General features: G+C 38.5%; 2 protein-coding genes across 6 annotated transcripts in view; one reads left to right on the top strand and one right to left on the bottom strand.

Annotated features, from left to right (window-relative positions):
• klhl13 (kelch-like family member 13) overlaps positions 1 to 14,054 on the bottom strand; it is a 40,588-nt gene extending 26,534 nt beyond the window's left edge. For 2 of the 4 annotated variants that reach the window (XM_032576919.1, XM_032576921.1), the window contains exons 1-2: positions 13,833 to 14,054; positions 11,595 to 11,666 (exon numbers count right to left, since the gene is read on the bottom strand). In XM_032576919.1, coding sequence (XP_032432810.1) covers positions 11,595 to 11,647 — 53 coding nt within the window. In that variant the 5' untranslated portion in view covers positions 11,648 to 11,666; positions 13,833 to 14,054. Of the gene's footprint in view, positions 1 to 6,787; positions 7,130 to 11,594; positions 11,667 to 13,832 lie in introns of those variants that run through there. The other 2 variants (XM_032576918.1, XM_032576920.1) reach the window with 2 other exon arrangements.
• A 2,176-nt stretch (positions 14,055 to 16,230) lies between these two features.
• wdr44 (WD repeat domain 44) lies at positions 16,231 to 27,452 on the top strand. Of its 2 annotated transcripts, XM_032576901.1 has the most exons (20): positions 16,231 to 16,769; positions 17,818 to 17,851; positions 18,908 to 18,988; positions 19,108 to 19,723; positions 20,794 to 20,942; positions 21,063 to 21,158; positions 22,217 to 22,353; positions 22,435 to 22,518; positions 22,637 to 22,743; positions 23,259 to 23,410; positions 23,481 to 23,619; positions 23,719 to 23,783; positions 23,891 to 24,007; positions 24,091 to 24,213; positions 25,084 to 25,275; positions 25,370 to 25,471; positions 25,556 to 25,671; positions 26,370 to 26,497; positions 26,576 to 26,710; positions 26,791 to 27,452. In XM_032576901.1, exons 1-20 carry the CDS (start codon positions 16,699 to 16,701, stop codon positions 26,877 to 26,879), a joined length of 2,733 nt encoding a protein of 910 aa, XP_032432792.1. In that variant the 5' UTR covers positions 16,231 to 16,698; the 3' UTR covers positions 26,880 to 27,452. The 2 variants fall into 2 exon arrangements, with proteins under 2 accessions (XP_032432792.1, XP_032432793.1); XM_032576902.1 differs by lacking the exons at positions 16,231 to 16,769; positions 17,818 to 17,851 and adding an exon at positions 17,974 to 18,006.
• The last annotated feature ends 1 nt before the right edge of the window (position 27,453 follows it).

Raw genomic sequence — 27,453 nt, 5'->3', positions numbered from 1 at the left:
AAAACGTACCCGGCATTGGTCTTTAATGAGAAAGGTTGGAAGAAACTTTGCACCTCCTTGAAACGCGGCTGCAGGAGGAGAGAAGTTGCAAACATGAAGGTAGCTTGGATCTGACTCGCTGGCAGAAATACGTTGCTATGTTTGGCAACATTCGGCGTAGAGATCTGATTTGAATTTTATGTCTTTAAATCTGCACAATGTAAACTTTTTAAGAAAAGCACCAATAAACAGACGAGGTGAAATCGGCCACAAGTTTCAGGTCGTGCGTACGTTTGCTCTGCTTTCAGACTGAAACATGAGGGATCTGATTTAATAAACTTGACATTCAGTCAGTCCTCTGTAATGCATCTGTTTTTATGCTCTCTTTATTTTTTTCAGTTATGATAGATCCTGGCTGGTAATCTATTTTCTGTGAAAGCAAACTCCGCTTCATCGTAAATAGCCTTGGAAAGGGCTTGCGTGTGTCTATGTGAGTGAGATGAGTGCAGATATGACAGCTTCACCTGAGTAAACCCACTTGAGTCGGTCTGTACCTCCCACTGGCCTTTCAATAAAAATAAAATAATCCCCCAGGCAGCCGTTGCCATTTATGAGAAGTGGCCACAAATCAGCATGGATTCAATGTCCATTTCAAAGGGCAGGTGTACTAAAACCTTAAAAACTATTTTTCCCATCATCGTGCGTTGTGTCTATACTCAGGGCAAGAATAACATAGATGAATATGAAAACTATAACTACAAGTTCATTATGGAAAACAGCAGCAGATGTTTCTCACAGGAAGGCAGCATTTCATGTTGGGTTGTTGTCATGCAAACAACAAAAGAGATGAAGTAAAGCTTTATTTTATGTTTCTACAGAACGGTGATCATCAACATCAAGCCAAGCACTCGAGAAGAAAACACAACTAATGTATTTTGTTACAAGCCGTTTCATTTACCTTCAAGCCAGTAAATGAAACGGGCAAGACGTTCATATTAGAGTTGTACCATTCAGGCTTTTTCTGGTTTTCTGAAAAATTTAGATTCTGGGGAAAAAAGGCAGAGGTTGGAGTTTTGGATCCAACGGAAATGCAGGCATTACAAGATTATCCCCGTGTATGCAGCAAAGCTAATGTCTCCAACTATTATCTGATTTGTATTGAACTTAAAAAGACACAGTGCATGAGAGTACATTCTGTTGTTTAATACAGTTAGAGCCCAAAAATGGTGGGCGTTTTTAAGTTTTGCTCCTTTTTATAGATTTTTCCAGTATTTCCCTTGCCAACCACAGTCAGAGGCAATCAAAGAAAAATTTAATAAGCCCCATCACTGGTCATTTGATTGGTGCATGTCTAGAGTAGTCCAATATTAGTGTTTCAGTTTATGTTGGACTTTAAAATATTATTACAGTAGTTTGGAACAGCCAAATAAGTTTAACCTCAATGCTGGCATATCTTCCCTGAATAACTTTAATTAAGGCAGGCTTAGATACATCTCACAGCATCCTTAGAAAAAAAAATCTGAATCTGATTTATGTACTTTTAAGTATGAAGGTGTGTTTTTCTCCCTTGCAGAAGGCTATGTTTAAACTCAACTCCGATATATATATATATATATATATATATATATATATATATATATATATATAGATAGATATAAAATCTCCTAGAGAAGAAAATCAGCTGATATTCGGCGTCGGATGTTATACCAACCATCCTGTGATTTGTTCCAAAAAAATGAATGACTCTAGGTTGGCTTCGAAACATCTTCAAATGAAACTTCACTTGGATAAATTAAATCAGCTGCAGACTTTGCAGCCAAATAAGACATATCACATGTTCCTGCAGCAATCTGGTAAAAAAGGAGTATCAAAGCTTCTTTTTTTGGTTTCCTTTCTTATTTTAAACTGATTATTTTTCCTTGGAACTTATTCAGTCACAGATTTACTTTAATCTCAACACTTTTTACATAAAAAAAGACATTGTTTGTCTTTGGAAAGCCATTTTACAAGGAGCCAAGATTTTAACTGAAGGATTTAATGGAAAAACGGTCTTAAAAAAAACCAAACAACAATCACTTCTCACTTTATTAAACTGAATAAAAACTATAAATAGAAAGCACAAAAAAGGCCCAAACCACAACATGCATTCCTACTCTTATTGGATTTTCTGCAGTTTGCATCCATTAGACTGTTGACAAAGAGCAAGAACACAGGGAGGGAGAGAAAAAAAGGGATATGACAAGTGCTAACAAGAATCATACAGGCAATTGTGGCAGTTTGACTACTGGAACACCACAGCCCTTTTCACACATTAGTCATGCTTCATTGATGCAAAAAAATGCCTTTACTCACCAAAACACCACAGTTTCTCCTTTGGTATTTAATCTAAACCAAACAGGAAGCTAAGCGCTACAGGAAAGCCATTTGGCATTGTTGAATCAGCTGAGAGGCGACAACACCACTGGTTAGAGCCTTGTACTGCATGGCTCACCTCTCAGTTCATACCTACACACACTGACAACATCTCTGGCTTCTTCTGCTGCTGCTAGCTCTGAGGTGCATTAGCAGCTAGATGACAACTAAACAATTCTGATGAAAACACATCAGGCACATGATTCCAAGTGTCAGAAAAAAAAAAAACGTCTGAGAATTTATTGCTTAGGTCAGCAAATGAAAGTATGGTCCTTGGGATTTATTGACTGTATTTGAATAAAAACAAAACACAAGGCAATAACAATTCATACAGAAATAACAGCCAGTCTGTATGTTATACTCTCAGTGAAATGAAATCATTTCTCATAAGTGTCTGTAGACGACTATCTGCAGTAGATGCTTCTTGAAATTGCTCCTCGTTCAAGTTAAAAACCACATACTTCAACGTTAGGATTGTGCTCATCCAGCACAGAGTAGTAGGTGTTTATCAAATAGAAATAATAGATTTTTAAAATGTGAACCACTTTGTAGAACCACATTTTGTGGCTCATTCGTTTTCGTCAAATAGCTCAAGCTCAGTCAGATTGGACGGAGAACAATTGCCACCAATTCTGAAATTGAAATTAGGTTAGGACTTAAATCCCTTTTAGAAAGGCTAACACTCAAGGTAGAGATGGAGATGAACGGGGCGTGCTGTGGTGGCGCAGGGGTTTAGCACGCCCCACGTTTGGAGGCCTTAGTCCTCGACGCGGACGTCGCGGGTTGTCTTCCCCCCTCTCCTCGCCCTCTTTCCTGTCTGCCTACTGTCACAAAAAAATACGAGCCACTAGCACCGCAAAAACTCTTCGGAGAAAAAAATGGAAAAAAAAAGAGATGGAGATGAACGTATGGTTTTCAACCTGTCAACCGAAAGACATAGAAGTGTAAGAAATACCAGAAATGTAAGTGTCACTAAAATGACTAAAGTCATGAAAAAATGTATGTTTATTTCTAAAAGATAGGATAATGTATTTTAAGTTGTTTGGTTCACGTTTTAAGATTTGTGTTAAATGATTGTATTTTATTTTGTGTCAAATTATTTTTTGTAGAAAGTTATCGCGAGATTTGTGTACACGTGTGAGGCTGCGAGACTTAAATAAACATAGAAGAAGCAGAAGCCTGGAACAGAGCTACGTGTAGCAGCCTCATGTCCTGTCGTTGTCAAGGTATTTTGTAGTTATGTTTGTAATGTTTTGTGAATTTATTGGTTATGGTGTTTTTATGATGTTTAATTACTTAATATTTTGGTTTAGAGTGAACAACGACAAATTAATCGTTAAAGACCTCCTAAGTGTCAGGCGGCCACGAGGTAACGTTTGTCAAAGCACGTGTCAGCTGTCTGTCTGTAAATGTATCTATGTCTAAAGCTTTGTCTTTTATTTCTGTAGTTTTCACGGCAAAAAATAAAGAGCCCGTCTTAAGGAAGCCATGCCAGAGTTGTCACTTTGGAGCTACAAGAAATAATCTGCAATTTGAAGTGGAACTTTACAGTTTCCATTTGAAGCATTTGCTCAGCCAATAACGCTCAACTTACTCCCTATTATTTTTTTTTAAATAATAGAATGGGAAGATGTCTGACTCTGATTTTATGGAAGATGTTGAGCATCGCCACATCTTCTTCTTTTGCAATGCTGGTTTAATTTTTTAAAACTCACAACTGTGGGTGATTTAACCATCTCTGTTTGGAACCTATGAGTGGCTAGAGTGAGCATTCTAACCCAAGAATATTTTGTATTTTTGTTCTGCTTGAAAATGAACCTCTTCCTTACTATAGAGTCTTTGCAACCTCTGACAGATTTTCTTCCAGGATTGTACTTAGCTGCATCCATCTTCCCAACAACTCTGACCAGTTTCCATGTCCTTGCTAAGGAAAAGTATCCCCACAGCATGATCCCATGAATTTAAAACATGGTCTCATGTGAACAGAGCACTTTCTTCCACAAGTCTGCTGTGTCCTTTACAAGGTTTGTGTGAAGCTTCAAATGTGACTTCTTGTGGCTTTCTTCCAGTTTGATTAACTTCCTACTACTCTTCCACCCAAACCAAGGATCTCTGTAGATTCTCCAGAGTTACTGTCGGCCTCTTAACTGCTCCTCTGATTTAATGTTTCTCTTACTCTGCCCGCCAGTTTAATTGGACTGTCATGTCATGGTAGGTTGACAGTTGTTTCAAACTCTATTCCATTTTCAGACAGTGGATTGATCAGAGCTCAGTGAGATGTTCAAACCTTGGAACACTTCCTTACGACCTAATTCTGCCTTGAACTTCTCCATAACCTGTCTATGTATTTTTTGTTCTTCTTGATGCAGTTTCTTCACTGATGTCCTCAAAAAAGTCTCTGAGGCCTTCACAGGAGAGCTCAATTTACACACAAGTGGACCCAATTTATTAATTAGGTGACTTCTGAAGGTAATTAGTGTTATAAGGCTACACCCTTCGCATCCATGTGCTACATTGTGTTGGTCTATCACACAAAAGTTTATGGTTGTAACACGGCAGTACATGAAAATGTTTAAAGAATATAAATAATTTTAAAAGACACTGAACAGAGATGCTTCTAGCTGTTAACTTGGTGGACGCAATGTACCTCGTATATTCTAAAAGCGTACCCTTCTGCATCCCCCGTCAGTAGCTAGCTAGAACACACAAAAATTACCCCACCAACACAGCAAGACCCAGTTATAAATGTCTTATGGCAAATGGACAGCGGGTTTATAAAGAGTGACTTCTCCCTTACCACAGACTAACCCCGAATATCAGCCTGTAAAATCCCAGCTAACTATTCAGGTTTCAAAATAGTAAGTGGTCTGAGCGGGCAGAGCAAGACAGAGCAAAGTAAAGCGGCAACTCGATGCTTCAGTACACTTCGATTGTCATTGTGTGCCCATGATTTACCATAACGTTACTGTATGTAGCCACTTCCACAACCAATTAAACACACTTGGTGTACTTTAAGATTTGCAACCTAATGGGAAGAGCTGTCACAGTAGTAGCACTCCCATTTCTTATTTTTAAAGACAAGAGTTTTGCAATGCACTATAAACATATGAAAAACTCTGACATGCAGCTTGGATACATTAACTTTTATATTTGCTGTTGCTTTTTTAAAAATCAAATCAAATTTTATTTGTATAGCACATTTCAGCAGCAAGGCATTTCAAAGTGCTTTACACCATATCAAACACAGAAACACAAAGTTTTAAGCAGCTTTATTCTACAACAGGAGGAATGTACTAATACAAATGATCAATTGATGTCATTTTATTTGAAATAATTAGAGGGTTTGATCTACACTCCGCTCAGATTTGCTGACAAATGCTTACAATAACTAATGTGAATAAATTAGTTCGATGATCCCAAAATCGATTGCTGTGAAACATTAATTTCAATTAAATATTTATATTAAAGTTGGATTTTTCCAAGTGTTTCCATTTGGGATAAGACCAACAAAAAAAAGTTACCATGTTTTAAACAGGTTAAAACCTTAAGCTGTTAAGGTGTGGCAGGTAGCTGACACTATGTGTACTGTATGCTCACTGTAGCTTCAGGACACCTGTAGAGATTTACAGTACAATATAAATAGGCTAAGCAGATGAGAACACAACATTTTACAGTCATCAGGAAAAAAAAATCTGGGGAAATTCTTAAGTAAAACCTCCTAAATTCACAAGTAAAACTACAAGACAACTGGAGGATGAAAAAACCTAATTTAGTGAAAATCCATCCACGTTTTAATTACTGTGCTAGCATAAGAAATCTCCTACAGGCAGTGAGTTCGCTCACTTAGCACAGGTTGCCTTGAGAACTGTTTTTCTTTTCCCCTTCAAAATCCAGCTCTTCTGCTCCATAAACCGTAGCTACGCCAAGAACCGAACGGCGCTCTGACAGAGGGGTAGAAGTGAGGATGGCGAGAGGCTGTGTGAAGCACACGCTTTCTACCCTTCCCCCTTCATGAGCAGTAGCTGATGACAATAGCTTCTAAACCAGGGCATGTCAGACATCCTGACAAAGGCAGACTCCTCCCAAGCTACTGATTCCCAGCTCCCAAACACACACAGCCACAGGAAGAGGGCAAGAGTCAGGGATGTGGTGCCTGCCATGTCCGGACTTGCAGAACAACAAGCCTTTTTGACGGAAAACGAAAGGCATTCTGAGGTGGAACCATAAAAATCATGCTGGACGAGGGCAAATCTCTTGATTCCAATAAAAAGCATGATATATACAATAGCACCTTAATCTATTTAAATAAATAAAGCCAGCAATAAAAACCAGACAAAAATCCAAGAAACACACTACCACAGTTGTGTAATGCAAATCCCATTAAGCTCTTACTCACATGTAGGCAGGCGAAAGGGGTGAGGACCTGGATGTCTTAAGGACTGGCACTGGGAATTTCCAGCTGACAGGAGAACCGCTTTTCCATTTCAACGGCATGTTGTTGTCACCAGGATGGTGCTACAGCAGTACCAGCAGCAAAAACCATTTCCATGAAAAGATTCCTAATGCAGTCTTCCATCCCACTCTGCCCACACCATTTAAGGGGGAGGGAGAGCAGTGGTGGCACCAGCAGCTGCAGAGGAACGCTGGTGGAGGCAGCGAGGGCTACAGTCGGGGTTGTGACTTTAGCACTGAGAAGCCAATGGACTGCGCTCGACGCGACTGCTTGCCCTGCTGCATTCACAGTTGTCTCGTGGAGGGAGGGGGGTGAAGGAGGAAGGAGGGAGGGAGCGCTGCGCTTCCATCATCCTTTTAGGATCTCTGAAAACACTGTCACTGGCCAACACCGCCACCTTGTTACAGAGGTAAGGATTACAGCTTAGAGCCAAACTGAGTGCAGATAGTTTTTATGGGTTGGGAGTTGAAAGCAAGAATCCTCACAGTAAGTTTCACGACATGCGTCTGAGGCAGAGTGCCGTCTTGGGCTCCTACAACTCATTCACCCCTCTGTTGCACAATAACTCTTCTCTCTTTCACAGGTAGACCTTCTACTGCCCTTCTGTATATACAGATTATTAACCCATAAATCACGCCACCTATAAACAACCTCTTCAATTACATAATGTCCATAAACACCCTCTATAAATCTGTAAATTCTGCCATTTAGTGCACCTTGATCTCTGTACATTGTGTTCTCAATGATACAGCTGTGTTTACTGTTGAAGACAACTACTGCCGTTTAAATTCTTATCTAAACTTCACATTCTGATTCAAAATGGCTAAATGCATTACTTTATATGACATTATGTTTTAATTATGCCACTTGACCAGTTCTTTTGTTGTTTTTGAAAGTAACTACAGAGGTATCTGCATGTACAGTCATTGGGGTTCCTCTACAGCCTTTTATGTCCATTGTAAAATAAACTGAATAGGACCTTCTGACAGATATTTCAGGTGAGTATGCATTAAATATGCCATCAGCAAAAAAAATAAAATAAAAAAATAAGGGAACAGAAAGTACAGACCAAAGCTAGGGCTAAACATTTGCTATAATATCAAACTTTGTGTTAAATGATGCCGTGTTTTGTGAAATCGCAGACAGTGATGTTCTGCTGATGACTAGAATTTTATTTATTGTGCAGCTCTTGGAGGAACAGAAGGAAGGAGGAAGAGAAGGAGGGAAGTACACAGGAAATTAAGAAAGGGAGGAAGAAAATATACAAAGGAGGAAAAGAACAGAAAGAAGAAAGCAACCAATTAAAGACAGGAAGGAGTAGAAAAAAAGAAAGCAAAGAGCAAGGGAGGAAAGAACACAAGAAAGGAAGAATGCAAGGAAGGAAGAAGGGACAACGAAAGTATGAGGAAAGGACAGGTAATGGGTTAGGAAATAAAAATATTTCTCTGTAGTCTGATTCTCTTTTGCAATTTCATGTATACCTGAAAAATATTGAAACGAAATTCAAGATTTTCACAGACTATACAGAAACCCTGAGTCATAGATAAAAACATGTTATAAATAACATCCTATTTTTTAACACTAAGGTTAGATTTTTTTTTTGTTTGCAACAGCAGTAACAATAGTTGCTCTTCTGCTTTACATGGACTGAATTTACATATAACCTTTCTAGTCAAAGCACTTTACACTAGAACCACATTTACCCAAGAGCACACACACTAATGCTAACAAACTCATACAAAGATAAGTAGGCAACTTGGGGCTAAGTACCTTGCACATCGGTGCATCAACCTGGTGCAGGAAGAAGCTGGAATTGAATCCACAACTCTGACTACTCTTCCACTGACCCCCAGTTGACCAATTAAATTATACATTTTGATTTAATTTCTTGGGTAAATCTAGTTAAAAATCTAAAACTTTGTGAACATGAAATGTGCCCCAAAACTCTAGGTATGTGCAAACGGTAGAAACCTAGAACTTAAAGGTGGACTACTTTTTTTGTGATAGACTAGTCCACAGTATCCCATACAGGGCTATAACAGAGATGCAAGTTTGTGCTCCACTATTTTAGTCTCTGCACTTTCACAGAGGAAGCAGCATGTGCATTGCCCACCACAGGCATAAGGCATGCACAAATCACTCCCAAGTTGGCCACCAGTTGCTGGGAGACCAGAAAGTACTTAATAAAAAATAATTTTAAAAAACAGCTGTAAATGGAACAAACAAACTCTGATTAGAGTAGATGCTTAAAAATGTGTTCACGAAGAACTGCGCTTTAGATAAAGTTTATTAGAAAGTTTACAGTCACTGTGCAAGGACAGTATTTACCAAGGTCTTGCACATGGTTTCCTATTTATAGAGTCAGACTATCACTGAATCATTTATGACTACAATCATGAGATGACAGCACTGTCATTGCTTTTGTGGCTCGGTCATAGTTATGCTATGATAAATTTGTCTATAACAGGTGCAATGCCAACAACAAGGTAGCGGTAAAGGTGTGCGTCACCAATGTGCAGACAGAATTCACAGTTCGCTGTAGCAACAACATTGCCAAACTCCTGTGAGACATATGCTGGAATTTATAAAAGCCAAGCAACCTCTAGTTGAGTGCGGTATATGCAACAAGAGTTTCTTTTAAACGTGGTTCAGAGATGTTAAAGCACGGCCACACATACCCAAACCACAACAAAGAGGATGACTAAGAGCAGAAACCACAGACTTCCTCAAGAGCTGCAGCCGGTGACTGTCTAGCTCGCACAAGTTGACCTATTGCAGGAGGTTACTAATTAAAAACATTGAGCAACGTGATCCAGCATGCAGAGAGTGAACAGAATCAGACAGCTGTTGTTGGAAAACTTTACCAGGCACCTATTAGCAGCTTGTACTGCAGCTATGAAGAGGTTTTTGCACCCTGGCAGTTTTCTTGTTGGTTTTCTGTCAGACCGAGTTAATTTTATTTTAAGAGAGATAAAAGGAGAAAAGGGGAAGTTTATAAATGATGAATTTGTTCATTATGGAAAAATGGGAAAGAAAAAATATAATGTCAAAACATGATGCAATACTTCAGAAAAAGATAAATAATACATTTTCTATTTAGTTCTGCCTATTTACTGTCATTTTACACAAATCAGTCTAGGGTTTCTCCCAGAAAACTTACTTAGCCCAGTGGCTGGGTGCTAGAGCAAGTCAGTCATTCAGCGCCGTGCCATGTTTTTGAGATAAAAAATGTTTAAAGTTGACAGAAAATTTGAAAATATCAATTGTTAATTATGTGTTATTACAAGATTAATGCTTGAATACCGACTATAACATCTAAAAAACGCAAACATTAAAAAAAAACTAAAATAAATAAGCAATGCTTTGCCTGGGGGATGGGGGCCCAAGTAAAGCCTGGTGGCCCGCCAGGCTTATAATACACTGCGGGGGACCCTGCAGTCCAAGTGTATACTTAATTAAAAATACGGTCAGGTTTTTTTTTTGTTTGTTTTTTCAGGCATAACTAAGAACAACCACCACAGATTTTAAGTTATGAAATGAGGCACATTGCTGCTGTGTATAATTAACGCTCTTTTGAAAAACGTTACACAGGCCATATTTAATAAAACAATGTGGACATTACAAACTTCCTCTGACTGTAATGTAATTATAATTCTGTCAATGCTGGAAAACAATCACTAATTATGGCTTCAGAACACCTGCTTGCTTTATAGTTGTGACTTGAGCTCGTTCTCCTCTTCTCAATTTGGGGAATCCCTGTAATGTTTGTCGAGGTTGCTGTTTTCTACAGGGTTTGTAGTGGCGTCATCTAAGCTATAAAATTGTAATCGCTATGACTGTAGTTTTAGTGCTGGACATAATATCATACAGACTTTAAATGAAGAGAAATGTTTTGTACCCAACAATGGAAATATACAGAAAAGTTCCAGAAAAAAATTATTCTTTCCCAAAAGGTAAAATACACCTAAATAGACAAAAAAGACTGCAATAATTAACTGTTACACAGATTACGATCCTTTACTTAGGTAACAAGTAAATTGAGAAAGCTCTGAGCATTTAATGTGGGGACAAAAGTGACTTTTTATGGGTTTTTGTAGCTTTGTGTCTGAGAAGCTGTTCATCTTTTCAATTCTTTAAATACCCTTCTTTACTACTTCTCAATCAGATCCAGGAGAATATTGTCGCCTCACAGATGCAGCCGGTCGTAAATACTAGAAACAAAAATAACAACAGAAAACAATCCCCACAGTTCTGTGTGTGATCCCCTTAGTGTTCTTGTTTGATGCTTCCAACATTGCAAGAGGCTTATTAAAACTATTCAGCTGTCGCGAGCCAAGTGCGGCGACAAGTCGAAGGCTTTTTAAACACCACTGTTACTATTCTCAAATGTTGACAAATGTAGCCAGTATTAAACACAAATCTGTCAAGCATGAATGACTTCCACTGTTGAGCTGTTGTAATGGAAAAACTGGAGGTATTTCCCAGGAATCTGATGTACTACAGTAAGACTGTTGGAGCTCGCTTTCAGTCCTGGTCAGACTGCGGCGAGGACTGCTTTTGTTTCTCGAAGAGTAATCAGGGATTAAACCATCTCATGTAATGCTAATGCCAATCTGCTGCTGGTTTATTTATACAGTTTACCAGCTAAAAGGTTGTAGAAAATCATTAAAGGGGGAAAAAAAACTTAAACAATCAATTTACTTTCACAATGAGTTACAAAATGATGAGACAGTGTGACACATTAAATTACCTGTCATGTAGTCCGACAGGCATCGTCTCTCCTCTGTGTGCAGGGTGATCCATACCCTCCCCGAAAGCACACCTGGACAAAAACAGGAAGAAATCAAAGCAAAGTTCTTAACAGAGTTAAATCCAAGTTCAACACCTTAAATAATAATAAAAAAAACTGAACACTGTCTACTTGAACTTCTTCCAAGTGGCAGGAGATACAGAAGACCAGGATTAGTCTGTCTGGGAACATTTTGTTTTCTCTTGAACAAATAATATATACACCAATGTGTGTTTGTTTAATGGGGTTCACCTTATTTAAATGGTTGCGGATTGTGTACTTTCTGTATTTGTGAAACACTAGTCAAATGCCTGCACAATTAGACGATTCTATTATACTTTTTTTTTTCTTCACAGTACAACCTGAGTCACAGCATGAATAAAGCAATCAGACTTCCTTGGTATATTATATTAGTATGCCACATTTTGACTTGGCAATACTTTCAAACACCACATAGCAAAAGTTATTTAAATCTATCAAATTCTCTTTTGTACAGGTGCTTTTAAATTGAGCTTTATACCAGGGAATCTTCTAATTCAATACCTCAAGAGTCAAAATCCAACAGCAATATGATTGCAACTCTTCACACATTAAAATCAAATGAACTCATTAGCATCTAATCAAGTTCTGCAGAGACCTGGTAATGAACCAGTCATTTAATTCAGATATGCTGTAAGAGAGATGGACATTTGTCGACAGTTCTCCAAAACTGAAGGAAGAAACACATGCTGTAGACTTTTCTTGCTGAATATAGCTTATGAAACGTTGATAAAAAATGTTTAGGTTCGATTTAATCTACTCATAACGCATTCTACCACAGGATTGGGGAGATTTTGGTCATGCCTATAAGTTCTTTTTTTCTTTTTGAAGAAAATAATTCTGTAAAACAAACCTAGTCCTTGGTCCAGAAATACCAAGGACTGAACAACCAGTACGTTTTGGCTGCCTCTCTGACCTTTGTTGTTTTTTTAGTCACTGTTTTTACATATCTTCTAAAGTTATTGACGACTGCATTCTTCTAATGCAGTAACAGCTTAAGGGTGTGTACATTTATGCCAAATACTTTTTATTTATTCATTACAAGAAAAAATACTGAATTTTCCGCTTTTAATTTGTTGTCATTTGTGTAACCAAGAAAACGCATATTAAGGTTTTCCCTCAGTAAACTTGCCCTGGACAACATAAATAAGAGTTCAATTAAAACACATCCATCAGAATACACACACAGTACAAAACATTATTGAAAACAGTTAAATAAAAATTGAAACTGATAATTCAAAGTATAAAATTAACACCAATATATGGTTTAAATAAAAAAAAAAAGAACACAGTTGTGTATTTAACTGATTTAAATGTTAAACAGAAGAAAAGGTTTGAAGAATTGTATTTTCAACTCGTGGCTTTGTGTATAACTAGACTAAATAAAGGGTAAACAAATATCTACAGTGAGAATAAGTAATCAAAATAAATTTACTTCTGTTTTTAAACTTCATTTTGCTTTTTCAAAGTGGGAAATAAAGGCTCCTTTCTCTTTATGTGATCTGCGTACGGATTTCTTATTTAAATTTGATCTCGGTTCTTATGACACATTTGTTATAAAGATTAGCAAAGATGAACAACAGAGAGCTGCAGGGGGATCTCACTAGAATAGTGTATTTAAACTTAAGGTATGTTTTGTTTTTAAAAGTCGTCTCTCAGTGACAGTGCGGTCTTATTTGCTAGCACTAAAACCGATTGAAACAACATAGGACAGTAGCCAGACAAAACCAAAACCAGTCATCACTGTCAAATCTTTGTTGCTTTTCTGGTCATGTTGTTGCCTTCACAATGTCGGTCCATTCTCCTCCTCTGGGATTCAAGCCCTAGCTACCTAGCTTAGCCGACACTAACGTTAACGCTCGCTAGCCTAAAATCTCGGTAAAAGACTCGACTCCTACATGATTATTAAGTTGGAAACAATTCTCCAAGTCCAGCTAAGTAGGTTTAGTTAGTTTAGTGAGCCGTAGCTGACCGGTGTCAAACGATAATTTAGTTGGTTTAGTTAGTCTAGTTGGTTGATTGATATGCAACAGCCAGCAGATGCCTGAGCCCAACTGTCAGCTGGTGTGCGTTCAGTTAAATAAGCAACGTACGATATTCCCACCACTTTACACGTTTTTTCATACACTACGTAAACTTTTAAGTAACATATTCCATTACCTTTCGAAGCACGATAACGTTACCAGCGTCCTTGTTTTCCTTCCCAAGCCCCTCAAATCCACTTACAAGGCTGAAGCCGCCTTCTTCTCCGTATGACCCAATGCTTTCGCCGTTTACTGTTGTGCAGGGAACATCGAAACTTCCCATTGGAGGAAGAGTCTGGCAATCTTCTGCTATTGGCTCAAAACTTCCGTTACTAAATAAAGTAGTTTTAGGAAGAGCCTGCTTCATGTGCGGCACGTTGAAGCTGGCTGAACAGGGTGTACTCCTGTGCTCTTTAAATGGGTGGATTTCCAGACTACCATTTATCCAGTTTACATCTCCGTATTACAATATTTTAATCAATTAATTAATTTATTTATTTATTTTTAAAAAGGTCGGATATGTTTTACATTAAAGTAAACAGCACATAACTTGTAATAATGCCAAAAGCAGAAGTAAGATTATGCAATAGTACTACAGGTAGCTAAGTTAATCAGAGACTATTCATATCTATATACGTGGAAGTCAGTTTTAAAATTTGTTTAATAGTACTATCTTAATTTTGAAGTGGATTTCCTTTATTATTCCCTAAAAATTGCTTCACTTGCCCTCACAAATTTGAATTTGAGTGAAATCTGTAGTGTTTAACACCTTGCAGCCTGAACTTTTCTATGAAGACTTTCCATGTGGTTTATGAGAGTGTTATTTGAAAGTTGTGACCATTCTTCAAGAAACCTATTTGTAAGGTTTGCCACTAGTGTTAGGTGAAAAGACTGTCTTAAAGTCAACACTTTATCTCAGAAGTGGTTTTACTGGATTGAGGACAAGACTTTGTGGAGTATAGTCAAGTTCTTCCACATCAAACTTGTTCATCCGTCTTTATGGACTTTTAAATGTGCAATCATGTTGGAACAGTAAAGAACCAACACTAATCGCAAAATCTTAGGCGCATTTTCAAAATGTCTTGGTAAGCTGGAGCACTCATGATTTCCTTTCACTGGAACTATTGACCTGAGACCAATTTCAGAAGAACAGCCTCACTAGGCCAAATAAAGTGAGGTCGTTCTCCTGGCAACTACTGAACGCAGAGCCAGGCAGAGCAGCATGATTACGGAGTTGTCACTCCATAGAGCACATCTTCAATGTTCTAGCAGCTGTGTTGTGCTTTACAGCATCACATCCAATGCTTTGCATTGCACTTGGTGATGTGAGGCTTGCATGCAGCTGCTTGGGCATGGAAGCTCATTACAGGAAGTTCTTTACACACTGTTCCTTCGCTAATCTCAAAGCTGTATGAGTTTTGAAAGTCAGTAGCTATTTACTCTGCACTCTATATGCGCCTCAGCATCCTCTGACTCTGCTCTGTGATTGTATGTCTACACATCTGAGTTTCTGCCATTCCAAGTCACTTACATGTTGTTATAATACTACTCACAGCTTCTATTTACTAGCAAGGAAAGTTCATAACACTTGTTGCAGGTGTGCCATTCTATCACAGTGCCAGGCAGGATGTTGAAGAAACCTCTGACTAAAGACAATCAAATATTAAGTTTACAGTCCTATGTTGTCCTGGTGGTCTGTCATTTAAGAAGCTTTCTTTGTAAATTAATTACTTCACCAGCTCATTGACTCAGATGGTGCTACCCCAACTGGTAACTGCTGCTAATACTTGTACAAGCTCTTAAACATTTTGCTGCAAACCTCAACTTTATGTAGAAGTAGAGTTTGTTTGATGAATTTTTGCATATTGCATTGCATTCACTGACTCAATTCAGTTTTGTGTGTGGCTGTATAATAAATAAGCAAATCACATAGACTAGTTAATATATTTTCATTGGCATGTTCTGAAAACTTAATGTGCTTGGGAGTTGTACTATGAGCTCTATATTGCAGACTGCATGTCTAACACTCAGTTTTAATCAAAGCTTGCAATTAAATATTTCAACATATCACCTGGGAAATATGTACCTTAGAAACAACTCAGAAGATAAGCAGAATATAACATAATATAATATAATATAATATAATATAATATAATATAATATAATATAATATAATATAATATAATATAATATAATATAATATAATATAATATAATATAATATAATATAATATAATCCATCCATCCATTTTCTTACACCCTTGTCCCTAGTGGAGTTGGAGGTGCTGGTATATAATATAATATAATATAATATAATATAATATAATATAATATAATATAATATAATATAATATAATATAATATAATATAATATAATATAATATAATATAATATAATATCGTTTTCTTTTTACATTTTTAATGTTTTAATTATATTTGTACTAATGACAAGCTATTCTCTCTTGCTGTTCCTAATGCACCCAGTAGAGGGCAGTAATGTCTCTAAACTACATCGAACTGTCATAACAGCGGAGTAGAAGCAGCTGCGCCCCGCCTTTTGACCCACCCGTTTACACTTCATGGAACCGTTAAAATATTGTTGTTTTAGGTTAACGGCTCGTTTGTGAAGTAGTTCCTCGCCTCGTCGTCAGCTGTCCAGCTGTCCAGCTGTCCAAGAGCAGCCGGAAAGTGTCTTCTAACTTCAGATTTCATGGTGGGCGCTTTGCTGTGATTGAGACAGATTTATAAACAGGCAGACGGCTACGTTAGCATCGGAATACATTTGTTAGCCTGTCAGCTGGTTAGCATACACTAACATTATGGCGTTAGGTTAGACAGGAAAGTGGTTGTTCCGCCGAATCGTCGGCCACAATTGCTAGTTTTGATAAGCCAGGGCATAAAGAGATAACGCATATGTACATCACCCCAAAAGTCCCAGGTTAAGCGTTTACACAGCTGTCTAACGACTTAGTTGGACTAGCTGATGAGCTAAACTGGCATTAGCATGGCGTCAGATACAAGTGACAACGAAGAATTCTACGATGCTCCAGAGGACGTCGCCTTGTCTCCGAAAGAGTAAGTTAACTATTTTTAATTTAAATGTACACATACTTGGTATGTGTGAAATTGATATTTGTCAATTGATATCAGTTAATCAAATGTTGCTTTATTAAAAAAAATAACTGTTTCAAAACAAGATTCGCCGGTTTGGTTTTCTTAACGTTTTAATTTGTTGCACTGTACTTGATTTGTGCAGCTGGTAAATGTTAGAAGAGGGAGAGGCTAAGCAAGTGAGTCACATGATATGATAGGTCTCAAACAGAAGGATAAGGTTACTGTGCACATTTCCTAGTTTCAGTTCAAAGCACAGCAAAAGGACATCTGTCAGGATTAACCAGAAAAAGATCAAGCACAATGTACGGAAATACGGACACCTAAACATGGCATTGAAGGTGTTGGTTTCTTCACTTGTAACTTGATCTTTTTCTTCCATCCTATTTACTAAATATCAGACGGAAGTGTTTGAAGTCATATTCACACAATGAAGTTCAACGTAAAGCCCAGCAATTTTGGCAAATAAGATTGGCTAATAGGCACATTCCTATTAGATATGAGCAAAAATGCTTTATCTTACGGGGTTAAAAATACTAAGAATCTTGTGATGTATGCAAATTGCAAAAAACTGACTTGTTGGGATTATTGCCATTGCTGTCAACTTTCCTACAACTGATTCAGTAAAAGCTGCATTTATTCTTCAAAATATGATTGAATGTGATTATTTTGTACCAGTGGCACTGGTGTAGTCAATTTTACTTGTTGATAATGGGGAAGTTTTCTTTTTAGACCGTTTTTTCTGTACACAAGACTGATAAAATGATAAATATTCACAAAAGAATTTTAAAGATAATTTTTGTAGCATTGCTTGTATTGTTCTGACATTAAGTACCACAGTGTAGTTTATTCCCTGCATTTATTGATTATTCCCATATGTTTTCCCCCTGAAAACTGGTTAGGAATACAAAATGCCTGGGTAATTTCTGTTCTGTTTAATATTTCAAGTTGACATGTTTTTCATTTTGTGCCTCTTTACTGCACATATCATCTCAACTCTCTATCGTTTTAGGACTCCTGCAAAGCTTGTCATTCCTTCACCTCAGGTATGTCTGTTTTAAATCAAAACCTCATTGAAATTATGGATTTAGTGAATTCTGAGCCTTTTGGAATAAAGAGATGAACTAAAATACAGAGGTGGTGTGCAGGGGGAAACAAATACTTCTCTGCTTTTTCCAAAGAAATGAAGACTAAAAACCAAGTAAGTCAGCAGGTGCTGTTCCTCTGAAGCTTGACTGATTTCTGAGCGTTATTGACGGTTTGTTGTTATTTCAAACTGTAGGACATTTCACGGTTTTAATTGCTTTTATAATATGCTGTTGGCACTTAGTTAATATTTTGGAAAATTCTCAATGATTCTAGAGAAGCAACTGTTGCTTCCAAAGCTTTTGGAGGCCATAATTTTACTGTTTCCAGTTTCCCAGGAGTTCATGTTTCTACATGTTCATCCTGAGCTCAAATTGTGCAACGCTCAGAGAACCAAAAGGCTAAATCTCTTTGAAGGCTTTTGTGTTGCCATATAGTTAAAAATGACATTTAACGGGTATTGCTCTTGCAGACAGGTTGCAAAGTTAATAAATTCCTTTACACAAATGTGATTAAAGTGGAGATAACTAGCTATACAATCGAGTAAAGTATTTTGTAAGAAGCCAACTTGCCATATCTGGATAAAACAAACATAGATAATTTGGGTTTGTTTAGCATCTATCTTGCAGCAAGGCAGTCGACTTCATTATACAGAAACATTTTCTCAAGGAACAATTACTGATGTTATTGCAAAAGTTTTGTTAATCTGAGATTTTATAACGTTTAAGATCTGCTGCATAAAATTATGTTTGTCTGCAGATCCCTTTAACTGAAACAGCGTATTTGTTTCTGTGACTTAATGTTATGTTGCGTTGGGACACCAAAACAGATGATTTGTAGATATTTTTAAAGCCCATATTCAAACTGCTAACAAAGTTCTCAGCATTTTTTCCTGATAAGTGAACCTACAAATATATATTTTTTAAATATAGAATAATGTTGCTTTCAAAATGAAAAATTACAAAAAAATGACGTTGCTATTTTAACGCCTAAATTTGTTTATTTCTGTTTCTTAGGAGACGTCAGAGGGTTTGGTGAATCCAGTAGAAAATGTGACCTGTGCCTCAACGGAAACTCAGCAGGATGATTCTCTGCAGGTATAAATTTGTTAAAAAAAAAAAATCATGCACCTCAGTTGTAGTTAAATTTGACATGAGAGCTACAGTAGTATTTGGAGTCGTTCTTGAATAAACTTCTGTTTCTGTTTTGTTCCTAGATCATTGATAGCATCATCGAGGAGAGTCAAAAAGGATGCGCTATCGATGTCTGCGAGGTGGTCGAGTTGTTGGATCAACTGCAGGTTGATGTGAAACCCGAGCCAAAAGAAGAGTCGGAAGCTGGGGGCGTTCCCCTGGAGACGACCGTCCTGGTCGTCGCACCTGAACTTGTCAAGGGGTCAGAGGAGCGACAGGAAAGCGTTACGACAAATGGAGAATTCGCTTTAGCCGCTGCCGAACTCCCAACTCTGCCTGGACTTTCAGCCGAGTCACAAGAGCGAGTTCAGCCTCCGGACCTCACCAGCACCATCGCTCACAGTCAGGCGGACGCTGCCGCCGCTCTGGTGGCGGAAGCGGAGAAGGAGCAGAGACCGGCAGACATCTTGGACCAAGTTCCCTTAACAGACAGGCCGGTTCCAACAGACTCGCCGGGGCCCTTGAAACCCCCCCGACAATTCACAGTAGAACCCGATATCGTAGCCAGCACTAAGAAGCCTCCTCCCACGCGGCCACCGCCTCCTGGTGGGGGTCCACCGCCCAGACCTCCACCACCGTCTTGCCACAGCTTGCCCTCCAGGATGTCTCAGGAATGTGTGAGGCCAAGTGGACTGGAAGGTGAGGAACTACTGGATGATTCTTCAAAAACAGAAGTGAAAACTTTAACTCATCATGATGTAGAAGCGGTTTTAAGTGTTTTGCAGACAAAAGGTCTGAAACTGGGTTTCTGGTTTGTTTGAACAAGTCAAAGCATGAGTAAATCAATAACAGAACAGCAGTACACATTGCTATAATTTCTTCAAACATGCCACAGTATGACATTCTGACACACACTTATTCTCCAGCTCAGATGTTAATAACTTTGTAGTAACCTCAAAAGTTGACACACCCCTGTTAAAATGCCAGGTTTTTAGGATATAAGCAAAGTACAACATGGTGAATAGAATGGCACATAATTCAGCTGAGAATCAGAATAATCTGTTATGCTGGAAATGTGAGGAAAAAAAATCAAGTTACATAAGAGTTCACACCCAGATATCAATACTCTGCTGATGCACCTTTGATTCAATTTCAGCATTTTGCTCTGTTCAGTTCACACCTACCTGTAGCTGTTCTAGATGGGATTTTGAGACTTTTCCATGTGTAAACCTGTCACAATAACTTTGCTGGACGATAAACTGTCCCTGACCAACAATAATGTTGTTTTGAGACCATTTTCAACTTTTAAACTTTAATTTTTTTACAGAACGCTCCACACAAAAACAGACATTTTAAATATTCAAAATAAAACACAACAAAAACAATAAATACAAACCACACACAACCAAAACCATTAATAAAATGGATTATGAAATCTCTGTAAACAAAATTGCCCTTTGAAAAAGATTATCAAAATGGAAATTATCGATCTTATTTTAATTTAACATGATATTAATTAATTGTGACAGGCTTATCTAACTGTGTATACTTAGCTCAACCTATATTTTGCAGAGACGATTCTAAGGATCACCTTATTGTACTAAAGTGTTAGTCAGGAAATAAATAAAGGCAGCCATCAATAACTGGAACAAAACTGTACATTTTGTGCAGCTTGTCCCCTCAGAGGGAAAGGTCATAAAAGTGAAAACAATTGGCATTGACTTTGAGAACGTGTGGGGTTATTTTTTTTATTTTGTCTGATTGCCCAGTATCTGCGGTGAGTTCGGTTAGCGGTGATTCTCTGGAGCCGCCTGGCCTGATGTCTCCCTCCAGCACAGTGAGGTGTCTAACTAAAGACCTGCAGCATTCCCTGGATCTGGCCAGCGCCACGAGTGGAGACAAGGTGGTGACGGCACAGGTCAGTGAGTCTGTAGACCAGGACTTTTAAAAAAAAAAAAAAATTTTGCTGCACAAAATTAGGTATATTTCTTTAATGCACTATTGCGTTCTCTTTTTTATTAATTTGTTTCATTTCTAGGAAAATGAGGATGAACCAGCCTTGTCCCAGAGTGGAGGACAAACCCCTGGCCCTCAGCGTCCTCGTTCTAACTCTGGCAGAGAACTGACAGACGAAGTGAGACCCGTTCTGTTTTAGTAGGATATTACCATTTGTAGTGAAGTGAGATGTCACCGGTTTTAATGCGTTTTTGTTGTGTTGATAATTAAAACTGATATTTGTGAATAGGATTTTTATTTGCCCCTTGAAGTTTTTCAAATTTCATCACAAGTTTTATTGTGATAAGACGACACCTTGTAGTGTAAAATTGTGAAATGGAAGTGAAATAAAAGTGTTTTAGCCTCCTTACACTGGTGCCTCCAAAGGAAAATACAACTGATCGGTCTACTTAAACTGACCGATCAGGAATAGAAAAGTCCAGAGGAGCTGCAGGAATCCACAGCTGAGGAGGAAGAATCAGCTATTGGGTGTACGCCACAAATCTGACTTTGAAGAGTAGCAAGAATGAATACATTTTTAAAAGACAGCTTAAGAAGTCTAATTTGCAATTTTGCTCAATCTCTGTTGGAGTTGCAAGTGGAACTCTAGGGCTACATGTAAAACCATCACTCCGAACACACAGTTCCCACAATCTGTGAAAAACTGTTTTGACAGCATCATGTTGTGGGGATGCTTTATATTTAGCAGGGACAATATTGATATTAGTCAAAAACCATGTGGAATATTTAGTATTCTCACATTAACCTTCCCGTTTCTTCAAACTAGCACTTCAATTCTCACTGGCTGCTGCTCTTTTTCTCGACTCGCTCACATTGCAAAAACGAAACAAGAAATCAGTCGATGCTCTGAAAGTGTGACTTTCGGTTTCTCACACTTATCAAACTGTGTGGTTTTGTCTACCCGACGCTCTGCGATAAGAGGAAATGCTGCTGCTACTGCTGCTGCAGTCTTTATCCAGGCTGTTTCCCACTAAGTTAATGTGTGACAGACCACAGTTAGCACTGCATGATTTAAAATCATTTAGTTATTATAAACTCCAGTAAATCAAATGCAGAGTTCCAGCTACACGCCGCAAGAATTTAATATATTTTTGCTGAATATTTTTTCAAGAGCTCCACATTCACAGCCAGATTATCCACTGCCATTGAAACCCATTTCTATGTGATTATAATCAGGAAATACTGGCCAGTGTCATGATCAAGAACTTGGACACTGGAGAGGAGATTCCCTTGATTCAAGCTGAGGAGAAACTTCCTACAGGAATCAACCCTCTCACTCTGCACATCATGAGAAGGACCAAGGAGTACATAACGTGGGTCAAATTAAAACTGATTACATTTTAGTTCATTTGAACTATATGTAAAGGAAGCTGCTATTTTTTTCTTGTCCTCAGTAACGATGCGGCGCAGTCGGATGACGATGAAAAGTCTCAGGCTCCGCTGACGGACACGGATGGAGGAAAACTGAAGCAGAGAACGTAATGTTGCTGAGCTGCCTTTTTCCCCCTCGCTTTCTGTCTCTCTCTCTCCTGCTCCGTTTATATTCCATGATTTAATTTAAAACATTGCAATGCATTTGTCTTTGTTTTTAACCAGGACCCAGCTGAAAAAATTCCTGGGCAAATCTGTGAAGAAAGCCAAGCACCTTGCTGAGGAATATGGGGAGAAAGCAGTCAATAAAGTGAAAAGTGTGCGTGATGAAGGTACAGAAACTAAATGATTACGGTAGTTATGTTCTGTTTGTGTGAAGAAGCAATCTTAAAATATGGATAGTTTACAATAACTTTCATAATCTATGGGGATATTTATGAGGCTCCAGTCATACACCTTCTACTTTTTATATCTTTTGTCAAAGGTCAACCACAATTTTAAACTGTTTTATGGAGACTTCATGTGATAGGCCTACACAGAGTAGTGGATATTGCTTAGGAGAAGGAAACTTGGGTTAGATTTTTACAAAGAAACACCTGTAGTGTGTGTATTTATTAAGCCTCACTAAGTCAATACTTTAGCAAGGTATTTCCTCATTCTAGCTAAGTTAGAATGAGCTAGAACAAAGTATGATCTAGCTAACATTATGAAAGTATGATGTTCATGTTTACATGACAAGTAAGCAGGACTTGTCATGTAAACACAAGACAAGGAGGTCTTCTGTTTTACATGATCTCGTACTGTTTCAATAATCTGAGTTCTGCTTTTTGCCCACTTTGCTCTTCAGTGTTCCACACAGATCCCGATGATCCTTCCTCCAGTGATGATGAGGGTATGCCCTACACCAGACCGGCCAAGTTCAAGGCAGCTCACAGCTTCAAGGGTCCCTCCGACTTTGACCAGATTAAGGTTGTGCAGGATTTGAGTGGAGAGCACACGGTAAGGCTAAGTCATTCCTACATCAGTGACCAATGTTAGCGGTTTTAAAAATGTCTGTCTCGTTCTGAAGGGAGCTGTTTGGACAATGAAGTTTTCTCATTGCGGGAGGCTTCTGGCGACTGCAGGCCAGGATAATATTGTTCGCATCTGGGTCCTGAAGACCGCCTTTGACTACTTCAATAATATGAGATTAAAGTACAACACTGAAGGTATGCATCTTATTAATGTGGATTGTACGCTCTTTGGTGATTGAGTATGAAGCAAAACGACCGATTCTGGAGTTCATGCAAGATGTTTTGGTCCTCCAGGTCGAGTTTCTCCTTCTCCTTCTCAGGAAAGCTTGTGCTCATCTAAATCTGACACAGATCCAGGGGTGAGTGCAGTAACAACTACTCTGATCCACCAACAGCTTGTGTTGATAGCAGATATAAAGCAGCATTCTACATGAACATTTTCCTAAATGACCTACCTACTGTTTAGGCAAGCTCTGCCCCAGAGGACCCAGACACCGAAGACAGAAATGCCCCTTTCCGCCAAGTCCCCTTCTGCAAGTACAAGGGTCACACAGCCGACCTGTTGGACTTGTCCTGGTCAAAGGTAATAACGGTACCTTTACAATTTTGTTCCCTCCTGACACACATTTGTATTTTTATGTTTGACTTATTCTGTGGTCTGTGCAGAACTTTTTCCTGCTCTCGTCGTCCATGGATAAGACTGTTAGATTGTGGCACATATCCAGGAGAGAGTGCCTCTGCTGCTTTCAGCACATTGATTTTGTCACAGCCATCGCTTTCCACCCCAGAGTAAGTCGGGTCGCTGCGTGTTTGTCTTGGCACAAATCTTGCATGCTGTTCTAGTTAGAAGTTCATGAATGTCGTTAATTTTTCATCAGAGAGGAGCTAACAACAAGAACATTCTCTAATCCACACAAATCAATTACTTTTAACCACATTTTAATGATAATTGGTTTGTGTTCAGTATGTGTGGGGTCTGCACAGATGTTACCTTTCACTGCCGCTACACCTGTTTAGGTGTATTTTAGCAACCAAAAAGCTCCTTGCGTAATCCTCACTGGATATTTGTTTCCAAACTCAGAAAGACTTTTTAACATACGCTATATGTTTTCAGCAGAACTGAGACCTTGGCGTAAATCCAAGTCTGCTGGACTGAAATGTTCAGCTGTGTTGTGGTAGGACAGAATAGGACAGAAATTTTGTGAGAATATTTGGATGAGTCAAAGTGACTCTTTAAAATGTAAGTAGATTGGCAACAGTACCAACTGCAAAGCACTAGTGGAAAATCTACAAACTCTTCAACATCTCCTGAAATCAAATGGGTGTTCCCACAGTGTCATGATTTCAAACTGTTTTTAGATCAGATGAAGCAGACTGGAAAGGCTCTTACCTTAAATCTCCCAAGTATTTATGGACTGTTCCTTCTTAATTGAGTGCTACAATTTCTGCCAAACACTGTGGTCAAGTGTTCAGTCAGAAGTGAACCACAGAAATTGTTGATGGTTACAAAAAGCATGTGGTTCAGCTTGCAAAAGGACATTTAACTCATTATTAGTAGGGGTATGAATAAGTTTGATTGTGTATGAAAAATTAGGATTGTTCCCATGGTGAATACATTCAATGGTTCTGTGTTAAGCAGTTTTTCTTTTCTGTTTGTAGGATGACAGATACTTTTTAAGCGGTTCTCTGGACGGCAAACTCCGACTTTGGAACATTCCAGACAAGAAGGTGGCTTTGTGGAACGAGGTGGACGGTCAAACGCGACTCATCACCGCCGCCAACTTCTGCCAAAACGGAAAATACGCCGTCATCGGCACCTACGATGGACGCTGCATCTTCTACGACACAGAGGCATCCTGTTGCTTTTATCCCTAAGATCAGTTTAATCATACCTGTTCTAATGCAAATTCAGAATCTGATGTGGGTTTCCTTTGTTACTTAACAGCGACTGAAATACCACACTCAAATTCACGTGAGGTCAACTAGAGGGAGGAACAAAGTAGGCCGCAAAATTACCGGCATTGAGCCTCTGCCTGGAGAAAACAAGGTAACATCCCCCTTCCTCTGTGAACACTTGTTAACTTTGCTGCAGTGAGGGTGGTTACGTCTCCAACTCTGTCTGCTCCGGCAGATTTTGGTTACCTCAAATGATTCCCGCATTCGCCTTTATGACCTGAGGGACTTGTCTCTGTCCATGAAGTACAAGGGTTATGTCAACAGCAGCAGCCAGATTAAAGCCAGCTTCAGGTGAGAAACGTTCCCGTCATGCTCAACACTAAATCGTGAATCTGTGCTGCTTCTGCATTTATAAAGAGAAAAGGGGGGTAAAAATTGCTTTCTGGTCCTCTCAATTAAAAAAAAAAAACCAAAATCATATTTTTATTATTAGGATTGCAACACAACACAGGCTGGAATAATTCAGGATTAGATGTGTAGAAAAAGAAATTGGAGGAAGGTTAAAGTTTATTTCCTTTTCTATTGTCTAAATGCCTCCTAGTTGTTTTCCAACTTATTTTGTTTCTCATATTCTTTTATCATCCAATTCCTTTCCTTTAATTCCCCTTTTTCTATATTTGCTACTTTCCTTCCATCCTTTTGTTCGTTTATTTTCTTTTAAATTTATTATTTCTTGCCTTCATTTTCTTCTTCCTATCTTAAAATTCTCATTTCTTTTTCTCCCATTATTCTTTTGTCTTTCTTTCTCAACTTCCTTCATTTTTTTTATTTCACGTTATTTCCCTCTGTTGTTCCTGAAGCTTCTGTATGTAAAGCCTGATCTCTTTAAACATGATCTGATAATGTCAGATATTAAATATCACCAGCCTGACCAAACATGCAAGCAATCTTTGCAGCTCTTTGGGGCCCCCTGCTGACCTGTCAAATGTTTGTCTCCAAGAGAATTTCAATTAAAAACTAATCGTGAAACTGTTCATGCCTTCCTCCAGCCATGACTACTCCTTCATCGTCAGTGGCTCAGAAGATAAATACGTTTACATCTGGAGCACTTACCATGATTTGAGCAAATTCACATCTGTGCGACGAGACCGCAATGACTTCTGGGAAGGAATTAAAGGTAGCTACTGTGTTGCCCACAAAACACATTTATTTATGTATTAGTCTTAACTCTGAGGTGGGTTTTTTTGTCTTGCAGCACACAACGCAGTGGTCACCTCCGCCGTATTTGCCCCCCATCCAGATCTTATTGTCCCTCAAGAAACACTCGCAGAGAAACCAGAAGCGGACCGCAAGAGCCTGGACTCCACCGACTCCGAGACGATACCATCAGGTCCGTTTCATCCTGTATCTGATTTTCTCAAAGCGAGGAATTGCATTTCAGTGCTGCTTATTGTTCCTTGCTTTTCCCAGGAGCCCTGAAAACCGATCACACGGAGGTTCTGCTCTCTGCTGACTTCACGGGAGCAATTAAAGTTTTTATCAACGTCAAAAAGTACTGAACATTCCACAAGCAGGTCTGTTCAGCAGAGATTAGTCCTAAAGACGGACGACGACAGAGAGACTGTACAAAGTGGGCAAGGTGGGGGTTCCTTGTCCTATTTCTTTTTTTTTTTTTTATCTTTCGTACCAGGTAACTGTGAACGGTTTAGCATCTAGAGATCCAGAAAAGTTGTCTGAGCAGAAACTGACTTGGCTCAGACGTACAACTGTGTGGCCAAGAATTACTGTAGAGAACATAAACATCTATTTTCAATAGCTATGAGCACCTTCCTTGTTTCCTTGGTTTTCAGGTCAGACAAATTTCAAAATCAAAACAGTCAAAGTCTTTCAGGTGAAATGTCAAGTTGGATTAAAACGACAAATTCCTGTACGTTTCCTATTAAAATAAGTCATTTCGGTGTGTTTGACGTTACTAATGATTAAAATTGGGTGTCCTAAATGTTTCAGAAAAACACAGATTACTTTTGATAAATCCCCTGGTCAACAGAAGCACATCTCATGATAGCACTGAAAACCTACAGCTTTTGTAAACAAAATGATGGAATTTCCTCAATAAAAAAATCTGCACAAACG

Source organism: Xiphophorus hellerii, chromosome 11 (genome assembly GCF_003331165.1).
Source record: "Xiphophorus hellerii strain 12219 chromosome 11, Xiphophorus_hellerii-4.1, whole genome shotgun sequence".
In the NCBI taxonomy this organism is placed as follows: Eukaryota; Metazoa; Chordata; class Actinopteri; order Cyprinodontiformes; family Poeciliidae; genus Xiphophorus; species Xiphophorus hellerii.
This window is presented reverse-complemented; position numbering and strand designations above follow the sequence as displayed.